The 24,410-nt window shown below is 28.5% G+C and overlaps 4 protein-coding genes across 4 annotated transcripts; all 4 read left to right on the top strand.

The window, feature by feature from the left end:
• Positions 1–753: 753 nt before the first annotated feature.
• LOC130678378 (uncharacterized) lies at positions 754–1,564 on the top strand. Its single transcript, XM_057485534.1, has 3 exons — positions 754–782; positions 869–977; positions 1,069–1,564. The coding sequence occupies exons 1-3, from the start codon at positions 754–756 to the stop codon at positions 1,450–1,452; spliced, it is 522 nt and encodes a 173-aa protein (XP_057341517.1). The 3' UTR covers positions 1,453–1,564.
• Positions 1,565–4,543: 2,979 nt separating this feature from the next.
• LOC130669699 (anti-sigma-I factor RsgI8-like) lies at positions 4,544–7,614 on the top strand. The gene is made up of 4 exons (XM_057472724.1): positions 4,544–4,654; positions 6,601–6,699; positions 6,781–6,894; positions 6,986–7,614. Exons 1-4 carry the CDS (start codon positions 4,604–4,606, stop codon positions 7,367–7,369), a joined length of 648 nt encoding a protein of 215 aa, XP_057328707.1. The 5' UTR covers positions 4,544–4,603; the 3' UTR covers positions 7,370–7,614.
• A 1,865-nt stretch (positions 7,615–9,479) lies between these two features.
• On the top strand, positions 9,480–15,257 carry LOC130671213 (uncharacterized). Its single transcript, XM_057474964.1, has one exon. The coding sequence runs from the start codon at positions 9,553–9,555 to the stop codon at positions 14,326–14,328; it is 4,776 nt and encodes a 1,591-aa protein (XP_057330947.1). The 5' UTR covers positions 9,480–9,552; the 3' UTR covers positions 14,329–15,257.
• Positions 15,258–16,006: 749 nt separating this feature from the next.
• On the top strand, positions 16,007–18,496 carry LOC130664677 (uncharacterized). The gene is made up of 2 exons (XM_057464715.1): positions 16,007–16,147; positions 17,492–18,496. Exon 2 carries the CDS (start codon positions 17,547–17,549, stop codon positions 18,492–18,494), a length of 948 nt encoding a protein of 315 aa, XP_057320698.1. The 5' UTR covers positions 16,007–16,147; positions 17,492–17,546; the 3' UTR covers positions 18,495–18,496.
• Positions 18,497–24,410: the final 5,914 nt, after the last annotated feature.

Below are 24,410 nucleotides of genomic sequence, written 5' to 3'. Positions count from 1 at the left end.
GGCGGGAATTATAAGTATAAATAGACGACCAAATCAATCAATTGTATCATAGTGAATTTAGTTTGGGGATTATATTACTTCAAGTTATCACGCATAATAACTTAAAATGTGGACTACATCAGTTATCGTAGTTCTGTCTGCTTGCATATTTCTTCAGGTATTATTCAATTTCGTTGTAATTTTTCTTTTTATTAGTAACTTTTTTTTTCCCATTTAAAGTTTCACATAAAAAGTATTTTTTTATATCTTTTTTTTAATAATAGTATTGCAAATTTAACTCATTGTTGAGTATTCAAATTTTCAGAAAACTTCTATACAGAATCGATTTATTTATTACTTTAATTTTTAATAGAATATGTACAAATAATATTGATCATCTATGAAATTTCTTCATAAAATTGATTTTACATTAACTGTATATTTAGATTTCGTGAAAAATAAATCATATATAGTCATATATATGTCATATGTGATAGTCATACAGTCATATAGTCCACATATGAGTCGTATATGATTTATATATGCATCATAAATGATTCATATATATGTCACATGTGATCTATATATGTGTCATATATAGCTATATGTAGACCATATATATAAAGTATATATGATTCATTTTTCACGGGTTAATTTTGGTTTTTATGACTTGAAATTTATTTCCCACATTATTATAATTATAGGACAATTATGCTACTGCAGCAGAACACAGCTACACTGGAGATTTTTTACGAAAAATAGGTGATTTTAAACATGGAGCAGGCGATGCTGCCGATACATTGGTATTTAAACTAATAAATTCATTGATATAACGATAACTTTTATCAGAAATTTTAATTAAATTCCTTTTCAAATTTTTTAAGTTCAGTGTATTCCATCCTCACGACCATTCTGACAAACCTAGGCATTCTCTTACTGGTGATATTCTTCGGGCTTTCGGTGATGCTAAATATAGAGCTGCTGACAAAGCCGATGGTGTAAATATCTATAGTTTTATGATTTTCCAATTGATAATTAATTAATTCACTGTGTTTTTGATCAATCATTAAACCTATGGTTTATTATTAGGTTGTACAAAAAGCCAAGGATCAAGTAGGGGAAGTAATAGGAAAAATCATAAGCAAATTTCAATCAAAAGAAGGACCTCCACCAGCTCAACCCAGGCCGAAGGCTGCTCCAATTCCTGAAAGACCAGCTCCAGTATTTCCTTCTCCATCGAAGCCTCCAACTAAACCCACTCTGAACCCTGTAAAACCAGCTTCAGGATTTGTATTACCGCCAAAGCCTTGGGAAACAACCCCAAAACCTTCTGTTCCAGAAATGACTCCCACCGTAAGGTCATCGAGTCCTAAATTTGTATTTATTTCTGATGGAATTACACGAGAGCTATCACCGGATGAAATTATTGAAATAGCACATTATTTTGAGCGGTCGAAGAAAGTATCTAAATGAAGTATCAAATATGAAGAATCTGATTTATGCCAACATGAATTGACAATACCTTTAGACGGAAAAATTGAATGTTTACTTATTTCTATGCCAATTTTATATTTTTGTATTTTATTGTTCTCATTCCATAGTTTCGAATTTTGAGAACTAAAATTTATACTATGATCCTAAAAAATAATACAACGAACCACAAATTTTATATAATAGCACAGAAACATATCATGTTTAATAAGTAATCATTTGAAAAAATAAAGATATTTTGAAATAATAAAATTTTGAGCAATTATTTTTTTATCAATAAATTTTTTTACGCTGCTATTAAGTTAATTATTAAAAACCATTTGTTGGATTTATCTATTAATTACAGTATATATGTTATCTACATACATATTACTTGTTTATTGTTGAAACTAAAATTTTTTAAGAACGTTAGTAAAATATTCAAACTTTTATATTTTTTTGGATTTTGTCATTTTGATTTTTTAAAAGTAAGATCAGACTATTAATTTACAACAAAAGACTAAATAGTCCATTTTGATGATTTACAAAAACACGATAGATCATTGATAGTGTAGAGCATTTTTGAGGTGGCCTACAAGGTCAACTGATAGTCGTATTCTTTGATGTAATAAAAAATGACGCATATACATCTGCTGGTCTCCTAATTACTTTTTAATCGCATACTTAATGAAAAAATATTAACCCTTTGTTGGTCGGGCTATGAGCAATTCCCCGCTTATTTTCTTTATTTTGTAATATAAAAAAAAATAATTTTTTTTAGCTTTCAACTATTCAGCTATTCCTTCTTGATCCATTTAACATACATTAAAAGAGTTTCTAAAATTATAATTATTTATATTAATTATATATTAAATAATAAATGTCGAATGAACGTCGGATCGGGTGGGGGGACAGCGCAGCTCGTAGTGGGGGTTAAAATCGAGGGGAAGCTTCGAGTTAATGGAATTCGACTATCAAAAATGTCAGAGCTAAATGAACATGAAAATAAAATTGAACATAGCTCTGTTCCAGTGATATCGATGCACTTGCAAAAAATATAAGATTCAATCATTTCTGCGGAAAATATTACATCGTTTAAAAAAACTTGTAACTTTTTTCATTGTTATCATTATTTGAATTTTTTTGGGTTATGCCCAAAAGATAGAGCACCATTACATGCCCTTTGAATTTTTAATAGATAACAAAGATTTTACAAAATATTTTGATACATCAGCCAATAATTTCCCGTTCAAATCATAAAACCGGTCGTCAATAGACTCCCAATGATTTTTTTATCGCGAACATCATTAATTAGTTCGTATCAAAAAATAAAAAATGAGTCAATGTATAATTATCAGTAACCGTCACAATAAAACATTTTTTTTAAATCTAAATATTAGTTTTTTTTTATTTCAAGTTCGATAGCTGAAAATTATTTGCGCCTTAATTTGCGCTATTGAATTCTGACTAAACTCTTAAACACCCGATAAAGTTAGCAACTGAACTACTGGACCGTAGCTTAGAAGACAAGAGATTGAAAAAAACCAAACTATTAGATCTGCAACGATTCCCACAAATAAGATATCTTTATCAGAATTAAAAAACATCAATGGATTAATTATCAATGAAAATCTGAGACATCCAAATTAATTGATATCGTACAGAATAGATTATAATTTTTCAGTAAATAATAAAAAAAAGAATTTTCGAAAAAAACAATAAGTATTTCTATTCAATAACTTTTCTTTTGAATTTTTACTAAGTAATGTTTCAAGTCAATTTTTTTTACCACCCGGCTTAAAAATTCCGATAGATTATTATAGTTGTATGTACACGGAAAAAAATGCTCAAAATTTTACTAGTTTGTAGTTTATTTTTGACTTAAAATTAGTATATTTGTATACTAATATCAAACCAGGATCATTATATATTAAAAAATGGCTATTATTTATATTAAAATTTGATACACATAGAAGAGCAAAATTTGTAATTTCGTATATTAAAATTAATATGGAAAAGAATCGATAAATTGGAATCTATAGTTATTTATTACTATTCAAATAAACATAGAAAAATTAAAAAAATTAACCACTTATTTGATTTATGTATATAATAAATTAATTTATAATAACGAATAAATAACATTTTATATTAATTATTAGCCAATGGGATAGAATTTATAAAATAAGAGTTAAAAGTTTTCGGTATTTTTATGAGCAAAAAATCAGTATCTAGTATACTAATTTTTCATTTTATTATTTACCACTTATTCGATTTATGTATATTGTAAATTAATTTATAATGATGAATAAATGATATTTTGAGCTAATAATTGATCAGTGGTATCGAATTTATAAAATAAAAGTGTAACTTTTGCAATTTTTCGGCTGGAAAAATCAGTATCTAAGATACCAATCCTTAATTTGACCAATCATTACTTTTTTATAGATGTATGCCATAAATTAATTAATTTTCACTAATAAGTCACGTATTTATATATCAAAAAGTAATAATATTTACTTACTTTTTGAAATAATTGATAGAAGTTTTCAGGAATCTACAAAAATTAGTAAACTACTTTGCATTAAGTACATAATAGTACTAATTATTGATAACAGATTCCACTTTTTACTATTATTTATTTATTTTTATTACTCTGTTTTTCCCGTGTATAAGGCTCTGTACTTAACTATAGCACTTCTCATAGAACTCATTCATTCTTATAAAATTTCTATAGTAATATTGCACGACTCGTGATGCGAAGCATCAGAAAGTCCTTTACGATCGAAAAATGTTTTTTTTGTGATTTTTTTTTTTATTATTATTTCATAATTCAATGAGCATTATGAGTCATGCACTTTTGGATTTTCCAAACTTTATGAGAATCTAATGGATTCTAGAAATTATCTAAACAGGGGAATCCCAATATAATCTAATTAAAAAATTTTATCCAACAATCGAAACTTTTTCATATTCAAGCCAGAGCGTGATATCTATTCTGTATATTATTATTATCATTACGCTAATATGACTTTTGTTCAATGGTGGGAATTATAAGTATAAATAGGCGACCAAATCAATCAACTGTATCATAGTGAATTTAGTTTGGGGATTATTTTAAATTACATCAAGTTATCACGCATAATAACTTAAAATGTGGACTAAGTCATTTATCGTAGTTCTGTCTGCTTGCATATTTCTTCAGGTATTATTCGATTTCGTTATAATTTTTCTTTGTATTATTAATTTTTTTTTTCACCATTGAAAGTTTCACATAAAAAGTATTTTTTTATATCTTTTTTTTTAATAATAGTATTGCAAATTTAACTCATTGTTGAATATTCAAATTTTCAGAAAACTTCTATACAGAATCGATTTATTTATTGTTTTAATTTTTAATAGAATATAAACAAATAAAATTGATCATCTATGAAATTTCTTTATACAATTGATTTTACATCAATTAAATGAATTTTTTACTTATTAATAATTATTTAATATATTGCTAATTTATTTAATCAACTATATATTAAGATTTCGTGAACCATAAATCATATATGGTCGTATATATGTCATATGTGATACATATATGCGTCATAATTCATATATGAGTCATATGTGAACCATATCTGATTCAAATTTGATCTATATCAGATTCATATATGATCCATATATATGTCACATATGATCTATATATACTAGACCGGTTCAAAAAAATCGACTATTTTTTTTTTTTCAAAACCCGCACTGAAATATCTTCCTAGTCATGAAAAAAGAAGCCTGTGAAAACGGGAGCTTTTAGTATCAATTTTGAAAGGTCGCTCATCGTAAATTTCTATTTTACATTTAAATAACATGGAAAAAAAAATTTTTTAACTTTGGAATTTTACAACTCATTTTGGAATTAACATATCAGAGTGAGAGATACATATTTTCGAAGGAAATTGAATGCTCTAAATAAATTGTCTCTTATGTTGTTTTTCTAAGTCTACTCCTTTAAAAGTTATTCGAGTTTAAAAATCAACATGTTATCAATTTAACCTTTTTTTCTTAAATTGTGGTATAATAATAAAACTCATCTTCGGAAGAAATTCTTTTACAATTTTTAAATGGTATAGATAATAGCTCTAAGTTTAACAAGATTATTTTCAGTTTATAAAATTTACGATTTTCACTTCAGCTATCAAAACTATGAACAATGGAATGCTACTAACAACAATTAAATATCAATAACCCAACAATGACATTTTGATGAAAAGTCGACACTTATTCAGAAAAAATTATGTAGATACAATTCAAATTTTTTTAAACTTCAAAGAGAGAATTAATTTCAGATTTTTTAAATTGAAAAGTCATTTATTCCTCATAGTAGAACAATAAAGATCTACTTTGTCGACGACGTTAAACTTGATGATTTAATATTTTAAGACAAATTTTTTTTTTCAATAATAATCATGAAATATTTAAGAAAAATTAAGAAAAAAAGGTTAAATTAATTACATGTTGAACTTTAAACTCGAATAACTTTTAAAGAAGTAGACTTAGAGAAAAAACATAAGATACAATATATTTAGAGCATTCAATTTCCTTCAAAAATATGTATCTCTCACCCCGACATGATAATTCCAAAATGAGTTGTAAAATTCCAAAATTAAAAAATTTTTTTTTCCATGTTATTTAAGTAAGAGTGATCGTGAGACGCTCGCCGACCGACAATCTGGCGGGAGAGAGTAAGTGAGCGAAAGTTAGTTCCGCGCTCACCGCTAGAGCGTGCGGGCTTCTTGGATATGGACACTTATAGTAGAAGTGTTAAAAGCAAATGCAGCGGACGTTGTCGTAAGACATCACTCCACTGCTACTAAGTGAACTTTGCGTAGCAGAGTGAGAAGTACCTACTGGTAGTGGCGCAGTATACCCTGCATCACGTCCTATGTGCTCCCGTTTATACTGGCTTCTTTTTTCATGTCTAGGAAGATATTTCACTGCGGGTTTTGAAAAAAAAAATAGTCGATTTTTTTGAACCGGTCTAATATATACGTCATATATAGCTATATGTAGACCATATATATAAAGTATATATGATTCATTTTTCATGGGTTAATTTTGGTTTTTATGAATTGAAAACTATTTTCCACATTATTATAATTATAGGACAATTATGCTACTGCAGCAGAACACAGCTACACTGGAAATTTTTTACGAAAAATGGGTGATTTTAAACATGAAGCAGGCGATGCTACCGATACATTGGTATTTAAACTAATAAATTCATTGATATAACGATAACTTTCATCAGAAATTTTAATAAAATACCTTTTCAAATTTTTTAAGTTCAGTGTATTCCATCTTCACGATAATTCTGACAAACCTAGGCATTCTCTTGCTGGTGATTTTTTTCGGGCTCTCGGTGATGCTAAATATAGAACTGCTGAAAAAGCCGATGTTGTAAATATCTATATTTTTATGATTTTCCAATTGATAATTAATTAATTCACTGTGTTTTGGATCAATCATTAAACCTATGGTCTATTATTAGGTTGTAGAAAAAGCCAAGAATCAAGTAGGAGAAATAATAGGAATAATCATAAGACAATTTCAACCATCAGAAGGATCTCCAGCAGCTCAACCCACGCCGAAGGCTGCTCCAATTCCTGACAGACCAGCTCCAGTATTTCCATCTCCATCGAAGCCTCCAACTGAATCCTCTCCGAACCCTGTCAAACCAGCTTCAGGATTCGTATTACCACCAAAGCCTTGGGAAACAACCCCAAAACCTTCTGTTCCAGAAATGACTCCCACCGTAAGGTCATCGAGTCCTAAATTTTTATTTACTTCTGATGGGATTACACGAGAGCTATCAACGAATGAACTGATTGAAATAGCACATTATTTTGAGCGGTCGAAGAATGTATCTAACTGAAGTATCAAATATGAAGAATCTGATTTATGCCAACATGAATTGACAATACCTTTAGACGGAAAAATTGAATGTTTACTTATTTCTATACCAATTTTATATTTTTGTATTTTATTGTTCTCATTCCATAGTTCCAAATTTTGAGAACTAAAATTTATACTATGATCCTAAAAAATAATACAATGAACCACAAATTTTATATAATAGCACAGAAACATATCATGTTTATTAAGTAATCATTTGAAAAAATAAAGACATTTTGAAATAATAAAATTTAGAGCAATTATTTTTTTATCAATAAATTTTTTTAAGCTGCTATTAAGTTAATTATTAAAAACCGTTTGTTGGATTTATCTATTAATTACAGTATATATATTATCTACATACATATTACTTGTTTATTGTTGAAACTAAAAATTTTTAAGAACGCTAGTAAAATATTCAAACTTTTATATTTTTTTGGATTTTGTCATTTTGATTTTTTAAAAGTAAGAACAGGCTATTAATTTACAACAAAAGACTAAATAGTCCATTTTGATGATTTACAAAAAAACGATAGATCATTGATAGTGTAGAGCAACTCGTTAACGACGACAGAAATAGTCCAAAAGTTTTAATCAAATCTGATTCATAATAAATCTTATTTTATATCACAAGATTCATTTTGATTCATTATTTCGTTCAAACTGTATCGTTATATGCAAATAAATTTTATTAAATAATATCTTCTTAGAAATTTCGAGCGCTCGAAATTGATGATAAATTTTTGAGGTGACCTACAAGGTCAATTGATAGTCGCATTCTTCGATGTACTAAAAAATGACGCATATACATTTGCTGGTCTCCTAATTACTTTTTAATCGCATACATAATAAAGAAATATTAAAGAACAAAAACATGTTATTTAACAATACAGTCGAATTCCATTAACTCGAACGTTAGTCTATAGAGAATATCGGAAATTCCGACGTGACGAATTCCCCTTCTCCTTCGAAGAGTAAACTACACGCATGCGCTCTTATATGCTATGAATATACACAGGCACATACAAATGTATGACATCAGGTGGGGGACAGCGCAGCTCGTAGTGGGGGTTAAGATTGAGGGGAAATTCCGAGTTAATGGGATTCGAGTATCAAAAAATGTCAGAGCTAAATGAACATGAAAATAAAATTGAACATAGCTCTGTTCCAGTGATTTCACTGCACTTGCAAAAAATATAAGATTCAATCATTTCTGCGAAAAATATTACATCGTTTGAAAAAATTTGTAAATTTTTTCATTGTTATCATTATTTTGAATATAGAAATCTATTGATATCTACATTATGGAATCGATTGATATCTTCATTGTGGAATCGATTTTTTAAAAGTTTATTAACTTATTTGTATATAAAAAAAAAATTAGTTAACATTTTGAAAATCGATCGTTTATCGAGAGGTTTTCTGGACGATTCATGAAATTTGAAATCGATTGATACCTATAATGATCCAAAAAATTGATAACAATTGAGAAAAATTTGTTTAAAAATCCAAACTTCTTAGTGAAGAAATAATTTTTATATCATCGCGGTCTTATTTTAAACGCACAAGTGTTGAAAAAAAATCTGCACCCAAAAGCATTTGTATTTTTTATGAATGATTGAGACCATTTTCTATAATTTTTACAAAAAAGGAATTCCTCTATCCAATCAAAGAACTAAATATTTTTTTATGTATTTAGATTATTACGAGTGTATAAATTTAGACCTCAATCAATATTCAACAATGAAATCAGACCATTAGTTCTGAATATTTAAATATGAAGATAGCTAAAATGACTATTGTTTTGATATTTCATCGATAGAGCTTTTAGTATAAAGAAAAACAAAGGTATATGTGTCACGATGACGTCATTGGGTCGTGATGACATACACAATAATGTTAAGTCATTAAAAGATAATATTTATTAACAAAAGAATACTCAGTGTTTTCGACAATTTATTCGGACTTCGATGCTATCATGCATCCGAGAACAGAGAAGCTAAGTGAATATTGTTATAGCGACAAATATATTCCACATGACATGTATCTAAGTCAATATATCATTGATAAATATATCACACATATTATACTACTTAGGTAGAATGCTCTTAATGATCAGTAATCGTTGCAAAAATCAGCCTCCAGTATTTCACCATCGACAAAATGGACGTCACTAATGCTTCCATTGGTGAAAAACGAAACAATGATAGTATTAACGTTACTGAAAAGTGTAATTTCAAACGTCAGTGTTATAATCCTATTGCGATAGAACAATCACACCATCAACTATACCCTAACCTTAATAATAAGCCTTTGTCCAATGAAGAAGTTCAAGACGTAGCTAATGACGAATACTCACGACAAAAAGGCGCATTTCAAGCTTCTGAGAAAAATATCTTACAACATTACAATACAGCAAACAATGCTAACGTGGCTTCACAAATGACTTTATTTTATAATAAATTTGAATCATATCATATAACTAACATCAATAAATATCAAGGCAGTAAAGTAGCTTTATATGACGCACTCAGCAAAAGATATATATATTTTGACTCTAATGTTCCATTTTCTCTGGAGAACTTCCACGATCTTTTCCATTTAAGTGGACACGCTTTATATCTTGATTTGACTAGAAATTACGTGACAATATTAACATTGGTTCTAGATTGCCTACCATGTAAGGCAAACACATGCACATCAAAAATGACCAGTACTCAGTACGCTTCATACTTGGACGATATTTTGCTCGACCTATGGAAGGAAATAAATTCATACTTAGATCTATCGTTTCTAAACTTCCAAGAAAATGTGGTCGCATGTTTTCGAGACAATGGATGTAGTGTTCATATTTATATAAATGTATCAGTATCGATAAACGTATATGAACACATTATCAATGCTCTCAATAAATCAAAATCGGATTATATGAAGCCCATACTTAAACGGTATCAAATAAGTCATGTTTCCCGCGTACCATTACCATATTCGACAGATCACGATGGGCATATATACAATTTGTCGCTTAAAGGGAACCATGAGCTGTACAATATCGATATTATTCCATCTGCAGTAAATTACATTGATTTTGAGATTCAATTAACGAATGACTTTAGTATAGGAAAGGATATAATTCTTGCTAAGATAGTATTTAATCATCATGGCGGATTGACACAACAGCTATATCATGATGAAATTTCTCAAGAGTGGGACATAACAGATAACATGGAGACGGAAGTGGTCTATGTAATTGCAATACTAAAAGACTGTGACCCACCAGATCATAGCGATGATGGCATACCAAAATTATGCCCCGTGTTCAATACCGCAGCATGTGAAATACCTGCGTTCATTCGGAGTCATAGAAATTTTATACTAGAAAGCAATAATCGTAACTTTCAACAATTTGTCCAGAATTTATTGCAGGAAAATTACAACAAGTGCGATCGAAATGCGAATTCCCACCAACACCCTTTGTACCACGTTCATGTTGACGCGACAGAGTTAGAACGCGATATTTTACTGACTCTCGACAGTATTGGAAGAAATATTGCTAGACATGTTTATCAAATAGAAACACCCGCAACTGATACGTTTTCATCAAACGAACAGACGAAAATAAACCCAAGAAATAACGTTAACTTCCGGGGAGTTCATCGGTACTTGAGTTACTTAGTTCAGTTTTGCCACGAGCCAGATAATTCAGCTGGCTACGCTTTCTATGTTCTAGTACTGTCGGTAATGTATACAACGCAAAAGCTTATGATTAACGCAGATAACCAACAAGTCATTTTTACAATGATTCGACGCGCAATTACTTTGTATGACTCTTATGACAATCGGCAGTTGCTTTGGATCCTTGACTCTTTGATAAAAATAGATTGCATGGCTGAGTTAGGTCGTATATTTCCCGAGCCATTACGAATATTGAAGCAACTCGCGACCTCTGTATTTATGCGCCGTCGAGTTGAATCGCGGCTGGTTAACGACGCACTTATTTCAGCCCCAAGTGATATTAGTCGCGAGCGTATAAAAAATCCAAACAAAACAAGTAGTTTAGTTTCAAGTACATCAATTAGCTATGACGTGTTACTTTTCGACGAACTATGCCGCTTATATTTACACGATGAATTACCTTTGTACAAACATTTGACGGACCTAATGTTGGAAGAAATTGTAACAACTATTTTTCGTCGTTACTTAATACTGTTTTATCGCAACGTTATGAACAATAACGTTATGTACATTTATAAAGACCCATTATACATCGAGTACAAAATGTCTAATTTCGTTAGTGACACAACAGCTAACAGCAAATTACGATTCATGTACGACAAGTTACAGATGTATATAATTCCAATATTCGCAAATAAAAACTCATCAATAACAGAGTCAAAGTGTCGAAATTTGGCTATGAAGATCATAAAAAATGCCTGGTACAATTACGTCAATGAACATATCCCTGTAAAAAATATTCATTTCGGTAAATATCGTTACTTTGTGTGTACACTGCGTGGTGTATTTAATAATATAACAGGTCTTTACATGAGTGGAATACCACAGCTATATTTTGAAAACGCAAGTAGTTTTTGTATTTTACCGCCAATGGGGATCAGCGATACTCATACCAATAAATACGACAATTATAGCAGTCAGAACACTGCGAGCTATGAAAAGTCTAATTTCGATAAGACCGCCGGTAATAACAATGAGCATATCGATAGTAGTAATGAAAATATCGATAGTAATACTAGCAGCTTGAATATAATGGCCACTGTTAATAATGTTAACGGACATAATTATCAGACACAATTGCGCATTATCAATGATGAGTTGATAATTAGAATCGACAATTGGAAAAAGCTCATCCATATATACTTAACATCACAAGACCAATTGTTCTATTTGTCAGTAATGGTTCCGGGTTTGCTAAAAATAGGAGAGTCTGTATTCGATAAGCAAACCCGTTTACTGGCAATTAATACTATTACTGATCGGATACTCAAAGACAGAAGTACGAAAAATGAAGACGAACTATTCTACTTGTTACCAGTTATGCAGTATCACTGTATTGACTGTAATTCAATAATGGCCATAGCTCGTTGTATAGATTCATTAATAAATGAAAAGAACTTTGTAGTAACGACATCTTCATTGAGCAACGTCTTCAACAATCTTTATAAAAGTGACTTGAACAATTTGTACAAAGCTATTGGGGGTAAGCGCGATAGTCAATTTGACTATGAAATTTACACGGACCCAAATGATCTCTTTGATAATATCATTAGTGCGTACACATATCATCCGCACAAACGTTTATTTTCGGTCGCATTTGTGTGGTCTCTTATGGAATACTATAACTCTGATGAGGACATTATTCGTGTTAAATTTGACATAACGCGACGTTCTCGAAATAGTGAATTAATGAGAGAAAGCATTACGTCATCCAAAGAAAAAAAACTTTCTGTTACGTTACAAGGTGATCCATTTGGTTTGACAAAGCAGAAATTTGATTTGAGTCAGTTTACCTGTGAAACTAATGAAAATTTTCGTCGAGCTTTTAACATAACGTTTCAAAAACTGCCATCAAATGAAGATTCCGAAAAGGCTGGTTCAGAAAAAAGAATTACTGGGCCTAATAGACATCATAAACGGAATAACAAATCGACAATAAATGAGCCTGTGCAGCTACTAGACATTTGTATGTATAATGCGTTATTAAGTATATCGATAATATTCCGTTTCGATACCAAGACCATAAGAGACTATTTAGAACACTGCGCACTACTGTTTCAACCATTCAACAATTGCCGGAAGTTCACTTTGTATTACGGTGAGCCACGATGCGGAAAGTCATTCTTAGCCAATTTAATAATTCGCGCAGCGGAACCGAGTGTATTTAATGTACTATCCGACCTCGCGACAGCAGCGACCGCAGCATCTCCCTCACCGGATCTGATAAAGGCCTTTCAGTCATACGTCGTTTGTATCAAAGAAGTGCGTCGATTAGAAGAATCATTACTCAAAACGATAACCGGTGAAGATCATATGGACCAACGAGATTTGTACAAAGGCTACCAAAAACTTACCCCAATTTGCTTCATATTTGGGTGTTCAAATCAGATTCCTCAGATCGAAGCTGATGAAGCGATCAAAGACCGGCTTTCAATATTCAATTTTACGAATCGTATTGAACCGTGTTATAATTTCCGCGAAGTTATTGATGACAATCAATTACTTTTATACATAAATGAATGCACTATTCAACCGTCTATCGAAGAATTGGCGACTTCGATCGGACTTTACAATTCTATATATGCAACATTTTGTTTAACGCGAAATAAATTCGGGCTTGTGATACCGACGATAAAAAATCATTCATCCCTTCAAATTATGAAAAAGTTTCTGATTCATAACAGTCTCATGTACTACATAATGGATCTCTGTGGAATAGAAGTTGTTACCGGGTATTCAATTAAAATGGACGACTTGAAATTTCGAGTTGAACGAGCTATCGAAAAATCGAAGAGAGCATCGAGAAATAATTACCAATTGAACGATTTCATAAGTGACTTCAGCCAACACTTTCGAAAACTATGTAATCGAAATGAATATTCTAATAATGATGTGTCGATTGAATACATCGGCGTTGGTTTACCACCGACAGATGCTAGTCATGTTAATTTAATAGAGTCAGTATTTGGTAAAATATGTGGCAATATCAGTGAACTATTGTCCGAAAATGAACATTGCAGTATATCTATAGCTCAAATGCGTGACTTGATCATTCGCGAAGTCAGTAAGGCGACCAATGCAATAACTGATCGTAAGATGGAATATGCGACGAGGATTTTACTAAAAATTAAGAATGCGTATTATAAGTTTTACAATACCAATGAACAACGTTTTGATCGTCTTCAAATCATAACCACCGAGTAATGCATAATATTTATAGAAAAAAAGAAACGATAGATTTTTGTAGTTGTATGAAAAAATGCTTAATACTTCTCAGCAAACTTATTCATTCTTATAGAAGCTTTAGAAGAATTTGCGAGAATTTATTCATTTTTATTAGATGTTTTTAGCAGGACTGATTTAAAGAAAACTTTTAATTTTTCAGTTCCAAACCCGCATGAAAAAATATATATGTCGAAAATATACGTGACATATATGTGATATATACAAAATATATGTACGCAAAAAATATATACGACAAATATATTTTCAGTTATATGTTGATATAAATGTATGCATGCATGATTTCATAGATGTCAGGATATACGTGGAATATATAAGAAATATATGCAGACATATATTTTCTCATATACGGCAATGTATATGTCTGCATATATATAAAAATGTACAGAAGTATATATCTCAATATATGTATCAACATATATGCAATTATATATCTCAACATATAATATTGATATTGATATATAATATTGATATTCATTGATTAATAAATCAATTTCGTATAAATTATATATAACGTACGATTGATGGTACAAAGATTTGTATATATACATGAATGAAAAACCGATTCTATGACCATTAAGCGTGCGATGGATTTTGACCCAGGCAACGCCGGGTTTTGCAGCTAGTTATATTATAAACACATAAGTAATTTTATAATGTTAATATAAAAGCTAATATATATTATTGACTTAAAAACTTTTGAGTCTAAAAGATTTATTCCAAGCCTATATCATGTTTTAAACCTAAAAAGTTTAATTCAGTTTTTTATAGTCAGAGTCGTAGGTTGACATCCCCTGATTGAAATGCACACTTACATATAAACATCTATGGTCAGATCTACTTAATATGTACTGAGATATCTGTTCTTTCTTCATTAATCTGTAACTTTATTTTCTTTCCTGAGTTAAACTGATAAATTGAATGTTCATTTTGCCGATTGAAAAAATATTTAAATATATTTTCTTTTATAGTTTATGTTATAAGAAAAATACACTTTCAAGTTATATGAACATTATATTCAAACATACATAAATTTTTGCCGTTTTATATAATTATATATTTTCGTATATAAAATAAAAATATACATTTTTTTTATGCGGGTTCTTTCTTATCCTCGTCAATCCTTCCTACCCTTACTTTCCTGCTTCCTTCCCTGATTAAACAAAAGGATTTACTCAATGATAAATGTATATCTATATAATATGAAACGCTTCGCGATTTTGCGTCTCATATCTGCGCAGGTCTGAATGATTTACTTCTAAAATTTCTGTACTTGTTTTTATAAAACGTAATAAAACCTCCCCCTACTGTAGTAAACATTCCCTCACTTTTTAATTTTTGAATTCATTTAAGTTTTTAAATTTTAAACGAAATGCCGCCAAAAAAATTCTTCACCATTTCTTCTTTATCGATTACAGCTTCGTCCATTAAAAAAATAAGTTTTCTTAAATTTTTTCTTTTAAAATATTAAAATATTAATTTTCATAGTAAACGCAATTAATTTTAAATGATAAAATTTTTGAATTGTAAAAGAATAGAATTTTTATTTTGGGAGATTTAAATATTCAATCTAGGGGAAAATTAATTACCGAGTTGGTGGAAAAACAATAGATATTTGGCAACTCTGTTTTAATGACTGACTATAGATATAGTATATTTTTCACATAAACAAATAATACGCAATTAATGAGCAAATAAACGTTTACTTAAATAATAAATTTCTCAAAAAATATTTATAAAAATAATATTTAAAATCTGGTTATTTTTTGTTTACAAAACAGTGAGTTTTTTGTTTGTGATTTTAATTTAATCTCTCAATACTCATTTGCTATCAAAATAACCTTTTTTTTTAATATTTCATATGGTCCGGAAGTTACACAATTAACAATTTTTGAATTTTTTTAAACAAATTAATTTTTAAAAGAACTAAAAATGTCCATATGTAGAAAATTAAAAAAACTGCAGGTGGAATTTAAAAAAAAAAATTCAAAAATTATTAGGTGTCGGTTAACTTCAGTGTGAGTGTGAATTAGCAGACCACTGGAAATTTTTTAAATTTTTATTATAAATTCAAAAATGCAGACTTGGATAATTTAAAAATTAGTACGCGCGTTTTTTTAAATTTCATTGTTTTAAATTATTTATTCAAAATTTATAATTTGCCATATATCTGCTCCACTCATACTTATAAAAATCCGCGTATTTTTAAATTTATGATACTGAATTTAGCAGACGTTTAATAGTTTTTGGATTTTTAAAAAAATGATAAATTATAAAAATGAAAACATTCCAAAAAATTGCACCTGTAGTTTTTTAAATTTTCTACATGTGCATATTTTTAGTTTAATTTTTTTGTGTCTTTAATTGGTTTAAAAAAAAATTCAAAAATTTTCAACTGTCTGCTAACTTCAAGATCATTTAAATTTTGATTTTAATCAAAAATTTAAAAAAATGATCCTAAAGTTAGCAGCCAATTAATAATTTTCTGTTTTTTTTCAAACAATTCAATTAAAAAAAAAAAAACTCAAAATGTCCATATGTAGAAAATTAAAAAAAAATAAAGGCAGAATTTTTTGAAAAACAGTTCAAAAATTATTAGGTGTCGGTTAACTTCAGTGTGAGTGTGAATTAGCAGACCATTGGAAATTTTTTAAATTTTTATTAAAAATTCAAAAATGCAGACTTGGATTATTCAAAAATTAGTACGCGCGTTATTTTAAATTTTATTGTTTTAAATTATTTATTCAAAATTTATAAATCGCCATATATCTGTTCCACTTAAACTCGTAAACATCCGCGTATTTTTAAACTTTGATTTTTTTCAAAAATTTCTAAAAATATGATCCTAAAGTTGGCAGACGATTGATCATTTTTGAATTTTTTTTTAACTAAATAATTACAAAAAAAAAAAACTAAAAAAATGCATATGTAGAAAATTTGAAAAACTATAAGTGCATTTTTTAAATTTTTCAAAAAAATCCAAAAATTATTAAACGCCGGCTAACTTCAGTATCATTTTAAAAATCGCCGTCAGTTACATTCACACTAATGACTTCTGTTAATTATTTCGTTTAAAATCAAACGTATGTCAAAAAATAATATTTTTATATATTTTTCATTCCAGATAATTGAATTATTGTAAATTTCTACTCGATTTCAAATTGACGCGCTGCCATAAAATGACCAAATCAACGCAAAATAAAATAATAACTCACGACTTCTTGTTAACAATAGAAGATAATTATCATGAATGGCTCGATTCCCATCGCATTAAATTATTAGATCCAGACTCATGTGGAGAATTTTATATTTCAGTAAAATTGGGTAAATTGAGCAGTTTGGATGTCAAAGTAACAAAAACGTTCGATAAATCGGCAATGGCAATTATCGAGTTACAAACGAACGGAATGTTCTGTCACGTAAAAGATGTCCCTGATTGGAAGGAGTCTTGTAATTTTAATATCGACTTCCCATACTATTACTTGCAATACTCTAATGCTGAACTAAATGATAATTTTAAATATTACCTGAGTATTAAATGCAAAATAATCTGGTTCGGATTCAAAGACGAATTGGTGGCTTCAAATTTGTATCGAGATATGAAACAATTTCTCATAAATATCGAATGCAGTGACGTCGTCGTGCAAATAAAGAACCGGCAATTTCCGAGCCATAAAAAAATTTTAGTATCACAAAGCCCAGTTTTGAAGTCAATGCTGATGACGACTACGAAGAAGTTCAGAAAAAAATATATCAAGTTACCAAAAATTGACACGGAAACAGCAGAAGAATTATTCCTGTTTTTGTACACCGGAAAAGTCGACAAAGCCAACGATGATTTTGAACTGGCGGTCAAATTGTTTGAAGTCGCGAAAGATTATCAGATATCTGGATTAATTAATTTATGCGGATTATTACTCAGTGATAAAATAACAAGAGAGAATGTAATAAATTTACTAAAATTAGTTGAAGATCAGAAAGAAGACGATGTATTTATTTTACAGCAACGCGCGATTGCGTTTATTTGGAACAATCGCAGAGAAATTCTCACACTGGATAATTTTAAAGAGTCGTGTAAATTTATACCCCAGTCGTTATTCAAAATCATTGAAAAAGTCATCGACTAAAACTCAGATTAATTCAAAATTTCGTATAATTTTTTTTTTATATATTTTATAATTATTTGTAATCGATTTTTGATCAAATATTCGCTACAGAAAAAAGGATTTTTTGGCGCGAAAAAAATTTGCGTTGCGAATTGAAAAGTAAAATTTTTCTTGGCTCAAGAAAATTTTTTCTCGCCTCAAAAGAATTTTAGGTTTCAATTCGTAATGAGAAATTTTTGTTTGACCAAAAAAATTTTTGCGTTTTGAATTGAAAAGAAAAATTTTTTTGTGCAAGAAATTTTTTTTTTGTTTGAAAAAAATTTTACTTTTCAATTCGTAATGCAAAAAGTTTCTTAGGGCAATTAAAAAATATTTTTGGGGCGACTAGAAATTTTTTGTGCCAAGGAGTTATTTTTTTCTGTGCATTACAAATTTAAAAATTTTAATTCACGTAATTTTTTAGTTTAAAAAAAAAAATCAAAGTATTAATAACGGGATTAATTGAATAGTAGATAAGTAATTTTCAATTATTGTTTACTTTTGCGTGATGATAAGACAGTTATGGAAACAAAAGTACTCAGAATTTAAAAAAAGTTTGAACGTTTCTGAATTTTTTCTAATGAAAATAAACAGATAATTATTTTATTTGAATAAATAAATTTATGTACAATACCGTACTTTTTGTTTTAAAAAATATATATATATATAATTTATGTATTTGGTAAAAATACATGAGTAAAAAGTTTATTAAATCATGATTACGAATCGGCAGTCATGAATTGTAGAGGCTTAGAATTTCTGTATAAGAAATTATCTAATACGTATTTGAGTATTTAAATTTAAGTATTGAGATTTTTGTAATTTACTTAATTATAATGATCGCCAATGTATTAATAACTTTAAAAATATATAATAATTAAAATTATATCGATTACTTTAATGAACAATTAAAAAATGACTGATTATAAATGATAAATTTTATAAATTTGTCAATTTTCTATTAACTAACAATTAATAATTGTATTAATTAAAGTCATGTATGACGATAAATAATTACGAAGTATCGTTAATTTCATTATAATAAAAGTTTACTTTTTTTTTATAAGTTTATGTTCAGTTTTATTTTTACCTGAAACTTAATTTCCAATTTTGGATTTTTTTTTAAATGTTTAACTTCTCTCTGCGTTGTTTACAGCTAAATTTGTATAGATACTGAAGATTTAGATAAGTTAAATTAGCTAAAAAAATCCGATAATTGTTAAAATGATCTACTAATTTCGGAAAACATATATATCTCTAAATTTATGGTTCTGTAACATTCAAACCGAAGACAGTTCAACCTAGCGACTGAAAACGATGAAACCAAACATTATTCAAACATTTAAACGAAAACTTTAAATTTTAACATGTACAGTATCATATTGTTTTTTAAATATAATGAAACCTAAACTTACAATTAACCTTCTCGATAAGACAATTTATAGATAAGTTGAGAAAAATATAGACAGCCCGAACTGGGAATCGAACCCAGACCATGTCGGTATCGCCAGGAACGAAACCAGTTGAAAATAGGTCAACACATATGTTTGAAATCGTACTGTGCCCTTTTTTCACAGATTTTGGGTGGGTATTATTTTGGAAATAGGTCAACAGATATGCTTGGAATGGTACAGTACCCGTTTATCGAAAACCATGAATTATTTTTTCACTTAAAATATATTTTTCTGAATAAAATTTATCGACAGGTACACTGAGAAAAAATATTTCTTCGGACAATTAAATTGGTTTTGTTAAATTCTGTTAAACTAAAATTTATTTGGGTCAACTAAATTTTATTACGTCAATATAATCTATTTTCTCATTTTTAACGAATGAATTAATAGACTTTATTTGGTTCACATTAATATTTCTCTCTCTAAGATAATAAAATCATTTAGTAAAGTTAAGAAAATATCTATGTAATGGACAACTAAAATATTTTGTAGTGCCAACAAATCCAAACATTCAAGCAAAATATTATTATATTAACTCTAATGAATATTAATTAGACACAAAAAAATATATTCATTTAAAATAAATATATAAATTTATTCGAGGTTAATAATTAATATTTAAATCTAATGATTATTAATTTAAAAAGTTATGGTGCTAGGCAGCAGCAGCGGGAGTAGTTCGGTGCTCGCCACTAGATCGCGCCCACCATTTGTGGTGTCTCTGGTAAGATACTTATTTCGGAGTTTTTATATTCCGAGCTTGAAGCATTTACAAGACGATATATCCGCTGGAAATTTTTGACAGTAACATGTGGGTACACTGTATTACACTATGACATTAATGTTCAATATTAATATTTTTCCTGAACAATTTTTGTCAGTACGAAAAGAAGTACTTGTGAAGGAAATAAATTAATTTTCTAAATATACATTTATTGAACTGTTGAATAAATATTCTGTCATTTCAAAATAATGTTTAATTATTATCAATAACTCATTCTCTAGAATGATAACTCATACATTTCATTATGACTACTTTATAAACACTACAAGTAATCAATTTGATTTTATGCTTGCTACTAAACGCGTAATTATCTTTACTAAATATTTCATGGTTTCTAATCACTCATTTTGTTGGTGGAGAATAAAAAATTTAGTTAAAACAACCAAATATATGATTGGCAATGGGCAATCAAATCATTTTCTTGTCATAACTAAAATTTAGTTGTTAGTAGAAAATTTTTTTCTCAGTGTACGAATAAAAACTTTTTATAGATTCTGGATCAGATTAGGGATCATTATCTCTTCCACCATTTCTGGATAGTCGGTAGAGAAGGCTCTATACTCCGACGAAGTGATAATTTGTTGGTGAAGCCTTATATATAAAGTCACGCGTTGCTTTAGAATGGTTGAATTATGCACATGAGCCTGTTCTAGTAATTCAACGGCATTATCCGCGTTTAACAAACTACACTGAGAAAAAAATTTTCTACTAACAACTAAATTTTAGTTATGACAAGAAAATGATTTGATTGCCCATTGCCAATCATATATTTGGTTGTTTTAACTAAATTTTTTATTCTCCACCAACAAAATGAGTGATTAGAAACCATGAAATATTTAGTAAAGATAATTACGCGTTTAGTAGCAAGCATAAAATCAAATTGATTACTTGTAGTGTTTATAAAGTAGTCATAATGAAATGTATGAGTTATCATTCTAGAGAATGAGTTATTGATAATAATTAAACATTATTTTGAAATGACAGAATATTTATTCAACAGTTCAATAAATGTATATTTAGAAAATTAATTTATTTCCTTCACAAGTACTTCTTTTCGTACTGACAAAAATTGTTCAGGAAAAATATTAATATTGAACATTAATGTCATAGTGTAATACAGTGTACCCACATGTTACTGTCAAAAATTTCCAGCGGATATATCGTCTTGTAAATGCTTCAAGCTCGGAATATAAAAACTCCGAAATAAGTATCTTACCAGAGACACCACAAATGGTGGGCGCGATCTAGTGGCGAGCACCGAACTACTCCCGCTGCTGCTGCCTAGCACCATAACTTTTTAAATTAATAATCATTAGATTTAAATATTAATTATTAACCTCGAATAAATTTATATATTTATTTTAAATGAATATATTTTTTTGTGTCTAATTAATATTCATTAGAGTTAATATAATAATATTTTGCTTGAATGTTTGGATTTGTTGGCACTACAAAATATTTTAGTTGTCCATTACATAGATATTTTCTTAACTTTACTAAATGATTTTATTATCTTAGAGAGAGAAATATTAATGTGAACCAAATAAAGTCTATTAATTCATTCGTTAAAAATGAGAAAATAGATTATATTGACGTAATAAAATTTAGTTGACCCAAATAAATTTTAGTTTAACAGAATTTAACAAAACCAATTTAATTGTCCGAAGAAATATTTTTTCTCAGTGTACCTAAATATCTTTCGCAAAGTGCGATAAGACTCGAGACTTCAAAATGATTTGCTAAATTAAACAATTGAAGGCAAGCATTAAAATTCATTGACGCATATTTTGATTTTCCTTCATAACAAAAGTTTACAAGTTCTTTTACCGTTTCAACGTCATATTCGTTTGGAATAATGATGGAATTGGTACCCATGCTAGACTGAGAAAAAAATTTTCTCCTGAAAACTAAATTTTAGTTATGACAAGAAAATGATTTGATTACCCATTGCCAATCATATATTTGGTTGTTTTAACTAAATATTTTATAATCCACCAACAAAACGAGTGATTAGAAACCATGAAATATTTAGTAAAGATAATTACGCGTTTAGTAGCAAGCATAAAATCAAATTGATTATCTGTAGTGTTTATAAAGTAGTCACAATGAAGTGTATGAGTGATTATTATAGAGAATGAGTTATTGATAATAATTAAATATTATTTTGAAATGACAGGATATTTATTCAACAGTTCAATAAATGTATATTTAGAAAATTAATTTATTTCCTTCACAAGTACTTCTTTTCGTACTGACAAAAATTGTTCAGGACAAATATTAATTTAAACATTAATGTCATAGTTTAATACAGTGTACCCATATGTTACTGTCAAAAATTTCCAGCGGACATATCGTCTTGTAAATGCTTCAAGCTCGGAATATATAAACTCTGATATAAGTATCTTACCAGGGACACCACAAATGGTGGGCGCGATCTAGTGGCGAGCACCGAACTACTCCCGCTGCTGCTGCCTAGCACCATAACTTTTTAAATTAATAATCATTAGATTTAAATATTAATTATTAACCTCGAATAAATTTATATATTTATTTTAAATGAATATATTTTTTTGTGTCTAATTAATATTTATTAGAGTTAATATAATAAAATTTTGCTTGAATATTTGGATTTGTTGGCACTATAAAATATTTTAGTTGTCCATTAAATAGATATTTTCTTAACTTTACTAAATGACTTTATTATCTTAGAGAGAGAAATATTATTGTGAACTAAATAAAGTCTATTAATTCATTCGTTAAGAATGACAAAATAGATTGTATTGACGTAATAAAATTTAGTTGACTCAAATAAATTTTAGTTTAACAGAATTTAACAAAACCAATTTAATTGTCCGAAGAAATATTTTTTCTCAGTGTGAGTTCCTTAAAATAAATTGTATAAAATATCAAACTTAATGTGGATCGTATGATTTTTTTTTTTTATAAAATGATAGCCATTTGTTCGCAATTTTCATTCAAGTTGTTATTTAAAAATAAAATATTTTTGGAGCGAAAAATTATGTTTTAAATTTTTTGTTATAAAAAAAATTAATAATTGTGAGTAATAAATTAAATAATTAATTGTAAGCAATACATTATTGCTAGAGCATGAAAAACAAATGAGGAATCATTTTAAAAAAAATAAAAAAAAAAAACTTACAATTCTAGACTCTTGTGGTTAATTAATTTTGCTCCTTCCAGAATCGATATTTGAATAATTTGATAATTATTCATGTTAAAATATACTAATTTAAATCATTTGAAACACTGATATTAATTACTCAATTTATGAACCACAATTTGTGATTTACAAAAAAAAAAATTAAATTCTGGGTGCATTTGGAAATGCTGTAGCTCTAGCTCTCGATATATGGCAACGCTTGGATACTAGAGCTAGAGAATTTCCGGATGCACTAAAAAATATACTCAGAATTTTTTATTTTTATTAATAATTTATTAATTATTTTCAATATTTTCACGGTAAATTTAAATATTTAAAGAATAAATTATTGAGAACTGGAGAAAAATTAAAAATCGTACCTCAAAATAAAATGGCGGCAGAATATGATAGCAAAATATTTAAAATATAAAAAAAAAAAACACTTGAGTGTTTGAACAAACCTTGGCGGGTAAATAATTTGCAGAAGGGTGTCCTAATAC

Source organism: Microplitis mediator, chromosome 1, assembly GCF_029852145.1.
Source record: "Microplitis mediator isolate UGA2020A chromosome 1, iyMicMedi2.1, whole genome shotgun sequence".
NCBI classification, from domain to species: Eukaryota; Metazoa; Arthropoda; class Insecta; order Hymenoptera; family Braconidae; genus Microplitis; species Microplitis mediator.
The sequence above is the reverse complement of the archived record's forward strand: the minus strand, read 5'-3'. Positions and strand labels throughout refer to the sequence as shown.

Coding starts and splice junctions, on each gene's coding strand:
- LOC130671213 (XM_057474964.1), top strand. CDS start 9,553: ATGGACGTCACTAATGCTTCCATTGGTGAAAAACGAAACAATGATAGT.
- LOC130669699 (XM_057472724.1), top strand. CDS start 4,604: ATGTGGACTAAGTCATTTATCGTAGTTCTGTCTGCTTGCATATTTCTT. Junction 4,655..6,600: donor CTGCTTGCATATTTCTTCAG/GTATTATTCGAT, acceptor TTATAATTATAG/GACAATTATGCTACTGCAGC. Junction 6,700..6,780: donor GCGATGCTACCGATACATTG/GTATTTAAACTA, acceptor AAATTTTTTAAG/TTCAGTGTATTCCATCTTCA.
- LOC130678378 (XM_057485534.1), top strand. CDS start 754: ATGGAGCAGGCGATGCTGCCGATACATTG. Junction 783..868: donor GCGATGCTGCCGATACATTG/GTATTTAAACTA, acceptor TTTTAAGTTCAG/TGTATTCCATCCTCACGACC. Junction 978..1,068: donor CTGCTGACAAAGCCGATGGT/GTAAATATCTAT, acceptor GTTTATTATTAG/GTTGTACAAAAAGCCAAGGA.
- LOC130664677 (XM_057464715.1), top strand. CDS start 17,547: ATGACCAAATCAACGCAAAATAAAATAATAACTCACGACTTCTTGTTA.